At 35.7% G+C, this 10,446-nt stretch overlaps 2 protein-coding genes across 2 annotated transcripts in view; one reads left to right on the forward strand and one right to left on the reverse strand.

Annotated features, from left to right (window-relative positions):
- LOC125823997 (uncharacterized) overlaps positions 1 to 10,446 on the reverse strand; it is a 248,179-nt gene that overhangs the window by 153,964 nt on the left and 83,769 nt on the right. The gene's annotated exons all lie outside the window — the stretch shown is intronic.
- Positions 4,562 to 9,534, forward strand: LOC125824027 (tyrosine-protein phosphatase RLPH2-like). Its single transcript, XM_049503384.1, has 4 exons — positions 4,562 to 5,113; positions 8,536 to 8,603; positions 8,848 to 9,027; positions 9,284 to 9,534. The coding sequence occupies exons 1-4, from the start codon at positions 4,585 to 4,587 to the stop codon at positions 9,452 to 9,454; spliced, it is 948 nt and encodes a 315-aa protein (XP_049359341.1). The 5' UTR covers positions 4,562 to 4,584; the 3' UTR covers positions 9,455 to 9,534.

The raw sequence follows: 10,446 nt of genomic DNA on the forward strand, positions 1-10,446 counted from the left end.
TATTTTATCCTGGGATAACTAATCCTGATACTATTATTCCACTTTCTAGCAGGAACAACTATTCAAATTATTGGTTTTAAAAAAAAATAAAAGGAAAGAGCGTATCAACATTTAATTTAGTATCCCTTTAATTGTTTTTCTTAGATTCTTATTTGTTCACAAATCTTTTTGGTCAAATTTGTTGGAAAATTGCCCCATATATATAGTATACATTTAAATTATTAATCTTTGATAGAAAATTCATTTAAAAATAATAATTCATTGTTCTATGTGGTACTTAAAGATAAGTTTATTGATGTGACGTTGGAACACGTGTAAGTTCATAAGTAAGAAGGTGGTTACTTTCTTTAGTATTTGCTTTGGTATAAGGAAAGTAAAAAAGAAAAAGCATGTTAGGCATACTACAAAGAAGGTAAAAACTGCACTTGATGTTTACACCTAATTAAGTAATACAAGATATGTGTCTTGCATTCAATAATGGTTTCGGTTTAGGAAAATATCAATAGATTTTGGTAGCTTCAACAAGTTGGGATGTAGAAGTGAAAATATTACAAATATGTACAATTTATTTTTTAGCACAATTTAATGAAGAGAAACTTGATGTTGGATACCCGCATTGGAGGATGACTATATCCGGATCGTGCTTGCTGGGCCCGGCCCATTTTCGTCACTTTTGAATATATATACCATGAAAAAGTGCTCACAAGCAATTTTATTTGTGAGGTAAACCCTAAAGAAGCTTCTACTCACTCATCGGGGTAAGTTGTTTTTTCTCTTTTATTCTTCTTCTAATAGTACTCTCCATTAGTGTGGTATTTTTGTTTTTAGATTTGTTTCCATGGACAATTAGCTATTCGTTGATTAGGCAGATTAATCATTTTGTAAGTTGTATTAGCCTTGAATAATCCTTTGTTGTTGCCTAACCACCAAAAACATCTTCCCCTATTTCTAGCCCACTAAACTGCTTAAGTGTGCTAAAGAAATCAACCACTTTTTGTACTTCCGAGTCATTGACTTGTCTTCTGAAAATGATGTTCCAACCTTGAGTGTCCACATTTCTAGATGCATTTGGGACAGTGGAGTAGCCTTTTAATAAGAATTAAATGGATGGAGATTCCTAGAGAAATGAAGTAACCGGGCTGAATTCATATATCTCCTACTAAGTTTCAGGATTATACAAATGGTTTAGAGCAGTGTTTTCAAAAACGTTTTTGGGGCGAGTCTCGGGGCGGGGCGTACCATAAATGCTCCTGGGCGTAAATTAAAGACATAGATCCATAAGGCGTAAGTTCTAAAATTTGAGGCGTAAGCCTCGAGCATAAAAACGTAAGTCTTGGGCGTAAAAAACGTACCCAGGCATTTTTAAATTTTTTTTTAACCTTTTTTGCTTTAAATCATATTTTTTATTATTGGTGTAATGATATTTCTCAAATAGTAATTATAATACTTTTTTTATTCATTATTGATTATTAATACTTATCTCAAATAAATATAGTTTCTATATATTATAGGTTATTTATAAAAATTTATTTGTAAAATCATTGAAAGGTTCACTTTTGCTTATTTTATTAGTAATAAAACTATAAAATTGAATATACATGAGACTACGCCCCATAGATCCATGGGATTTACTCCCCGTGTCTCGGGGCTTACGCCTCGCCCCGTACGGTATAAAACGTCCCGCCTCACCCCCCTGCCTTTTAAAACACTGGTTTAGAGCAACAACCAATAACAAGGAACTTGTTTGAAAGCATACAATATAGTAGATTGATTAATGTGAGAACAGATTATGAGGTATTCAAATTTGTGAGTAGATGATTGAATTCAGTCTTGGTTAAACAGCTTTCAGCATATGTTTCCTTGCTTTTACCTAGAATATAGTGATTTTAATAGTTTAAAGAAGTCAAATTACGTGTTCAAATCTGCAGGTTTTTCCCTGAGGTGCTTACTATCTGCTAGAAGAACATTTGGCCAGAATATGAAGAGGGGATATGAAGGTATGATATCCTTCTTGATGGAACAAATTATAAGATTTCTATTTTGCTGGTATATTCCTAGATAGAGCTGTCAAAATGAGTTTGGCTCATTGGTGATTATTGCATATACCATTGCATTGGATTTTGTGATAGCTTTCAATGTTCTCTGTGATTCTTTCATATACCTTTGCATTGGATTTTGTGATCGCTTTCAATGTTCTCTCTGATACTTGTCCTTTCCGTCTGGTTTCTGTTTCTGATTTTGATGTCTTGTATTGCTCCTTATTCATGCCTTAATTTCTTTCAGGGGAAAGTATTCCGTCGCAATCTTTGGCACGGCAAGATAAGCGCGTACAACAAATGAACTCGCATGAGGTAAGTGAAAAGATATGTATGAGAACATTATGCTTGGTAAAAATTCCCATCCCTCAAACGACCCTCTGAGATTATAACAGGATCAATTAGCCTGATTCCTTCACTTCACCATTGCTCGACTTTTCAGAATGGGAAGACTTGCACAATGAAAATGCTGCCAAAAGGCACAACTTCTACTCCTGCTAATGAAGACAAGACTAGAGCAGAGAATCAGGTTGCTTCTGATGATGCACCAATCTCCACTTTTGACAAAGTATGTTATCCCTTATTACTCGTGTCATTATGTTTGATCACCCCATCATTTTGAGAGATTTTTCTTTCAGGAGGGTGTGGAAGGCACAGTTTCCCCATCATTAGCTAATACCAGAAGCAAGACATCTGATGCTGTTGAAACACCCGACTGCCCTATAAAAGTTGAAAATCTTGAAGACTTCTTTGCTCGAGTTAGTGGACAAATTAAACGAGCTCAATCTCTCGGTTTTTCTGCTGATCAATCTTCTAATGACAAGATATCCGCCACGCAGAAGCCTACACCATCGGCGGAGATGCTTGCCACAGCGAAAGGTGATATCGAGAGAGTACTAAATATGCCTTCTCAAAACATGCTTCTACCAGAAAACTGTTTAGCATTAAGTGCAGCACTATCAATATATGCTGCAGCACCAGATGTATCAGCTGAGAGAGTGCTTGCCTTGGAGAAACTCAAAGAGAACCTTCCGCACTTTGCCTTGACGTTGCGTAGAGCTGAGAAGGACAAAGAGGAGTATTTTAGCAAGGCTGCCAAGAAAACGCGCCTCGTTGACGCGCTCATAAAAGATCAGGAACTCTATACTGACCTAAAAGACTGCAGGGGCACGCTTGACATCCAAATCAGCAAGCTGGTGGCAAAAATGAAGGATGCACAGACAAAGATCAAAGCAATCGAGGAGCAAAAACTGAGTTTGGCGAAGAGGTGCTTTAAGAAGTCTAGTGTTCTTGATAAAGTGGAAGCTGAGTATCAATCCCTGAAGGAGTTGAAGGAGCTAGCTGATTCGGATGCTGCTCGAGTGGAAGAAAACTTGAAATACTACAAGAGTAAGATAATCTGAGTGATTGCTTGCATAAACCGTTCTTTAAGAGCATGTAATATTACATGCCAAGTTAGTCCAAACATGTATCTGTGGAAGCAGAAGTGTACAAGTTATGGTTTCCTGTGAACTTGTGGATTTTCTGAACATATTGTTAGTAACTTTGTTGTTAGTGTTCCTTTCTTTCAGAATGCTATCTAATGTTTTCCCTAATATTTGTCATGAACTTTAATAATTTATTTTTTCTATAATTGTTTTTAATTGTTTTCCTTGATCGACGGTCTATGAGAAACAATATCTTTACCTTAGGGGTAAAGTTTGCTTACATATCTCCCAAGATCATTCCTATGGGATTATATTGGATTTGTCGTTGTTGTATTGTTTGCAACTTTGGTAAATGACAATGGTAAGAGTTCTTTTTCTCTCTCTTTTTTCTTTCCAAATTTAATTATTCTTCATGCACTTTGCCTTTTTGTTTTTGCATCATCTCCATTTTCTCTAACATTTCCTATGCTTTGCTTGAAAGAATTCATGATTATGGTTGAATTATTTGTATTGGTTATATCAAATTATTTTTACTTTATACATTGTAACAATATGAAAACATTTTGTTAAATTTAACCCCCTTTTTAAAAATTAATTTGTTACTAGGAGGTGGATGGTGTGAGTGTCCCTTCAATTTTTACCAACTTATTGAGTTGACTAGGAACTTTCATGCATTATCATCAATTATAGACTAATACATTCATGCTTCTGTTTGAGACAGTTTCAACTTTCAACTAGTGATACGGACCGACTCGCATATTTTGTATTTGTATTTTTTAACTGAATAATCATAAATTGTTATCAAAAAAACATTTGACGGTGTAGGGTGTACATTCTCTCTTTTGATTTAAAAAATAAGTCAAATGGCACTCCGGATAATTTGATTTGAATTTTTTTCACCGATGAATTTGCATTTAGCATATGCTATATTTTTTGAGAAAATGGCAAAAATGGTACTTAGTTTTTGGTTGTACGTTCACAATAGTCCCTTAAGTATTGCCTAAGCAATTTTAGTCCTCTAAATTTGTAAAATATAGCAAATTCAACCAAAAAAAATCAGTGAAAAAATTAATCAAGCATCTCCATCCTCCCATTTTTATAAACACAAAAACATCAAAACAATGGAGGACAATAACCCACCCCCCACAAAACCCAGGGTGGTCTGTTGTATAGGTGATATCCATGGCTACACAACAAAACTCCAAAATCTATGGTCAAATCTTGAATCTTGCATTAACCCATCTGATTTTGAGACTGCCCTTGTCATTTTCTTGGGTGATTACTGTGATAGAGGTCCAGAAACTAGTAAAGTTTTAGACTTTCTCATTGCTTTACCCTCAAAATACCCAAAACAATCCCATGTTTTTCTTTGTGGGAATCATGATTTTGCATTTGGGGCATTCTTGGGTGTACTTCCAAGTCCACCTGATGGGTCTGAATTTTGTGAGACATGGAAAGAGTATGAGATGAATGAGGAAAGAGAAGGGTGGTATAAAGGTGAAAGCTTTGAGAATATGCATTTGCAAGGGAGGAGATGGGCTGGGAATCATACTGTTAAGTTTAATGCTGTAAAGGGTATTGATTATAAAGGATCTATTTATGATGCTGCTCCTACTTTTGAGTCTTATGGTGTTCCCCATGGTTCTGCTGGTATGATTCCTTAATTATTATCTTTTGTTGGTTGCTGATTAGGATAGAAGCTTAGTTGGTAGTTGAGCGTTTTCTCGCATCTGGTGCTAACGGAGGACATTACCTTAGATAGGAGGGTTTGGTGGTCACCGCTGATTAGGATAGAACGTTAGTCGGTAGTTGAGAGTTCTCTCACTTTTTTACGGGATAGGATTGGTGGTCGTACATGTACTTACTTGCTTACCAATAGTATTAGCACTATTCTCATAATTCCTAGTCCTTTGATTCGATTATCACCTGTGCTATTTTGTGCTTCGGTTATCGCGTCATATGATTGTCGCTATTGTTCTTTCTGCTGTATGTTGTGTACTACTCTCCTTTTCACATTATTTAGTTGTTGTTACTGCTTTTTTCTCTGTATTCTCTTTTTCAAATTGTTTTGCTATGCTTTGTAAGCTGAGGGTCTATTGGAAATAGCCACTCTATCCTCTTTAGACCCCACTTGTGGGATTACACTTGGTATGTTGTTGTTGTTGTTGGTTTTTGTCTGTTGAATGGGTTGCTAGTTCTGTCCTGGACAACAAGAGTTCGAAAATTAGGTGTTATTTCTGCTTTTTCCTTCCTAGCAGATGGTTAACTTTGGACTCCTGTTCTAATTTTGAGAGAATGAAGGTGATTTTGGATCACTTTTTTAGCTGATGGTAAGTTGATCATTTGTATTAGTGCTTCGGAGTGATACCATTTATCACTGGCTTGTCTTTAGTCTTGGGCGTGATGCACGTTTCCCCTCATATTATGGTTCCTAAGTTCATATTATGAATTATGGGCCGGTGTAGTACCAATAGTATGCTGATGAGGTTCCAATGTACATGCTATTTGCAAATGATATTGTTCAACTTACTAAATCTAACACGGGAGTTTTCCAATTGGAATTATTGTTTAACTTACTAGGTCTGAAAATGGTTTATCTTTATTTTTCATTTTCTGGTCTTGTGTATTGGATATGTTTCGTTTGATGACTGTGTCATGTAATGATAGGATCCCGGATCATTCTTTTTTAGCTGATTGTAAGTTGAGCTTTTGTACCGGTGCTTTGGTTCGTTTTGTCAATGGCTTATCTTTTGTCATGGGTGTGATGCACTATCCCCCCCCCCACCCTCTCCCCAAGTCCTAATTAAATACTCGTTTACTTTACTTATGGATCCTCATATTATGGTTCCTAATTACGTAGTACTTGTTTACCCTACTTATGGATGGGGTAGTACCATAATATACAGGATGATGCCCCAGGATACAAGCTATTTGTTATTTATATTGTATTAATTGAGAATATAACGAGGGAATCATTCAGAAGTTGAAACTGCTTAGAAGTACTATAAAGAGTAAGGGTTTTAGGATAAGTCAAAGTAAGACAGAGTAAGCTTTAGAATAAGTAGAACCAAGAAGAACTATGCGCATGGTAGTTTTATAAGAAGAACAAAGGTGAGGTGAGACTAGCAGGATTGTGGTGCATAAACAAAGACAATTCAAAAATCTAAGCTCAATCTTCCAGGAGAATGACATGATAGACAAAAATGTAACCCATTGAGCTACAATTGGATGGTTGAAATGGAATAGTTTTATGCAAGTGTTATGTGATCGGAAGATAACTAACAAAGTGGAAGGCAATGTCTATAGAATGCTTGTGAAGACAATATTTTATATGGAATGTTGGGACTCTGTAGCCCACCATATCTACAAAACAGATGTTGCAAAATGCAACTGTTAAGAAGGATATGAGATTGGGCAAGCCCTCTAACAAGGGTGCAAGCAACACAAATAGATTATAAATGAGAAAAAAGATATCCTAAGATTGTTTGACCATATTCTACATATGCACCAGTCTGTAAGGTACGACTCTATAATAACTGAAGGTGATAAGAGGGAATGAGGTGGACCTATAATCACATAAAGGAAGTTGTCTCAAAGACATATCTTGAATAAATGGATTTAGCTAAGACTAGATACGTGGAGCATTATCAATTAGCTAGATTAAGACTTAGCTATTATTGCACTTACATTAGGTTTGATATTTTCTGGGTGGCTTCTTAGTTCTTATTATAGTTACGCTTATATGTCCATCTAGAAATAAGTGTGAGATTTAGAAACCCTTTAATTTCGGAGAACTATTAATTTACTTTAAAATACAAATCATCTAGTATCAGGAATGAAATGAGTTTTTGTTGAGCACAATTAATACATAGGATTCATATGACTGACTCTATCTAAGTTGGGATTGCAGCATATGTCAGTTCTTGATTGATTGACTATCATAATGTGCTTTTCTGATTTTGTTTCAGCGGATTATTTGTAATGATTCCTTGTTGGATCACCTACTCCAATTTGGGTGGTGATCACTCAATTTTTTTGATAATTGTGGTGTCCGGGCTAGCTTTCACGCACCTCAACTAATTCCATGGGATACCTGCCACCTCCCACTAGCAATAGGTACTGCATAACTCTATCCACCAAGGCGGATAACTCTGTCGACCAATGCTAGAATAGATGGGAAGAAATCACCTAATGTTTTGTCTTTACTGGGATTTGAACCTGAGACCTCATGGTGCTCAGCCCACTTCATTGAACACTTGGCCACACCCTTGGGTGCGGTGATCACTCAGTTTAGTTCACGTTTTGTTTGGTTTCTCTTGTCTATCATTGTAATGTGTTCTATAGTTAATATCAGAAAGAAATGTGTAGTAATTTTTTGTTTTCCTCCAATTAAAAAATAGGGGTGTAGTGTGAAATGCAGCTCTTTTTGAGTAGGAATGCTCATCTAATATAGGTGTTGTTCCTTCCTGTCATGCTCAAGATTGTCCCTTTTTTCATATGGCGTTGGGTGGACCTCCGGAGAACTTTTGCTGATAGTCCATTCTTTAGTTCTATTACAACAACATACCCAGTTTAGTCCCACATGGGGACTTCCCGTGAGGGTAGTGTGTATGCAGACCTCACCCCTACCTTGGAAGGTGGAGAGGCTGTTTCTGTTAGACCCTCCGCTCACGAAAATAATAGGAGTGAAGAAACCAAAACAAAATACTACACAAGACATGACAAAGCATACTAAATAAGGAACAGTAACTACAACAAAATAATATGATAAACGAATTACAAGGGGAAATATATAGTAATAGAAATCAAAGGAACAAAAACCTACAAGAGTAATACTACGACTACTAGTATGAAAGGATAAGTGAGAGTATGAGACTACCTACTAACCTTATACCCTAATCCGTGTCTTCCATAAACTCCTATCTAAGGTCATGTCATTGGTAAACTGAAGTTGCTCCATGTTATATTACCTGTTATAAAGAAAACTATGAGAATCCTTAATTCTGCCTATTGCAATATTACGTAATCACTTTATAATCCTTCTGTTAACAGTAAGGTTTTACTCTTTACAGATCTTATGAAGGTAGTTACTGATGAGCACAAGAAATTCCTTGCCAATTTGGTTTGGATCCACGAAGAGGTAATGCTCTTTTGCCTTTATCACTCTTCCGTTTTCAACTTTTTTCTTCATTTGATCCGCTCCTTCACTTTTCCACGGGAACTTTAAGTAAAGTGCTTATCTAGAAAAGATGCTTTAAGTTTGATTTGTGCTTTATAAATGAACTCAAGAGTGCTCTTATATTGATCATGTCATTGCATAGCCAACATGCAACTCTAGCAGGATTCAAGATTTAAAAAGTTTGTCTCGTTCTTTTGCTTTCTAGGACGATGTTACCATAAAAACTGAGGAAGGAATTAAAAGGTGCAAACTAATTGCTGTTCATGCTGGCTTGGAGAAAAACAAACCTGTTGAACAGCAGATTAAAACCTTGAAAGCAAAGGACACGAGGATTCCTAAAGTTGCCCCCCTTAGTGGAAGGAAGGACGTATGGGAAATCCCTCAGGTCACTTCTCTTTAGTGCTTCATTTACAAAATTTTCATTGTGACTGCTAGTCTATGTTGCATGGACTCTTCAAAAGTTCCATTGGTGCATGTCATATCCTCCAAAAGTATCCGATACAGGTGCAACAACATTTTGAAGAGTCTGAGCAACATAGTTTGACGCTATTCATTATATCATGTCCTATGCTTTCTAAGAAGATCATGCTAAACCGATTCTCCAACTAAATTTGATTGTTGTTGCATTATTTTGTTAATAGGAACTGACTAAAACTCCAACGATTATCGTAAGTGGCCACCATGCAAAATTACATATTGAAGGCCTCAGACTGATAATAGATCAAGGTGGTGGATTTGAAGATCAGCCAGTGGCTGCAATAGTGCTTCCTTCACTGGAAATTGTAAGGGATACTGACCATTTGGTGAAGTAGATTATGTTTTTTGTATGTTATTGACCCAATAATCAAATTAAATTGCAAAAATAAAGGTGACTTTTGGACCAGCTACCAAAGTCTCTAGCACCAGTTATATTTGCTGTGTGTGTGTGTTTAATCTTTTATTGATGATTATTTGGCTAGACTTTTGTTGAATGCAGGTCAGAGATTCAATAGAGAATCATATTATATTGTAGATTCTCTACTTTTTGGTATACTATACTCGTATACGTATACGGAAGATCTTCATTTCTACGCTTAAATATATGAAGTTTTTTTTTTTTTGAAATTGGTAATGTTTTAAGTTCAATTTAAACTAAGACTCAATTGAAGGGGAGTCGTTGAACAACAGTAAAGTGGTCTTAGTATGACCTAAAAGTTAGGGGGATTTAGAAGCAACCATTAATACTTGCATTAAGATAGGTTGTCACATCATACTCCTCGGGATGCTAACACGGGATCAGTTAACTTCTGCAAAGTCTAGATAGTATGCTCTATTTTAGCTTGATTGTGTCAAAAAGAAAAATGATTATTCTTTTCCATGATTGGTGTATCTTTTATTTATTTTTTCACTTTTCAGGGTCTTGAAACATGAATCCATGATTATTAAAATCTTCGATACGTATTAACACATGAGTTTTCTAAAATTAGGAGGGTCTAGATTTCGCCATGATTAAATTTGCTTCTTTTTCTTTTTTTTGCGGGTTTTGGGCCTTTGAAACACGAATTCATAATTATAGAAGTTTTTTTTTTCTGTGTATTAGATGAATATTTTATGGAATTGTTGCTGAACCTTTTTTTATTTTAAATTCAAAGGGTCCATCACAAACTACCGAGGCTTCTCTTTGACTAGCGTAACTTTTTTCGCCATTTTGGGGTATATCAGAGTTTTCGATGTGTATTAGCTCATGGATATTTTAAGATAATAATTATTTTTTTTGAATTTTGGGGTCCTAAAATGAGAATTTCAGTATATTAAAGCTTTCGAT

Source organism: Solanum verrucosum, unplaced genomic scaffold (genome assembly GCF_900185275.1).
Source record: "Solanum verrucosum unplaced genomic scaffold, falcon-dt-bn FXZP01000125.1, whole genome shotgun sequence".
In the NCBI taxonomy this organism is placed as follows: Eukaryota; Viridiplantae; Streptophyta; class Magnoliopsida; order Solanales; family Solanaceae; genus Solanum; species Solanum verrucosum.

Excerpts from the sequence above, each read along its gene's own strand:
- LOC125824027 (XM_049503384.1), top strand. The coding sequence starts at position 4,585 with ATGGAGGACAATAACCCACCCCCCACAAAACCCAGGGTGGTCTGTTGT. Across the intron at positions 5,114-8,535 it reads TGTTCCCCATGGTTCTGCTG|ATCTTATGAAGGTAGTTACT; the intron begins GTATGATTCCTT and ends TACTCTTTACAG. Across the intron at positions 8,604-8,847 it reads TGGTTTGGATCCACGAAGAG|GACGATGTTACCATAAAAAC; the intron begins GTAATGCTCTTT and ends TTTGCTTTCTAG.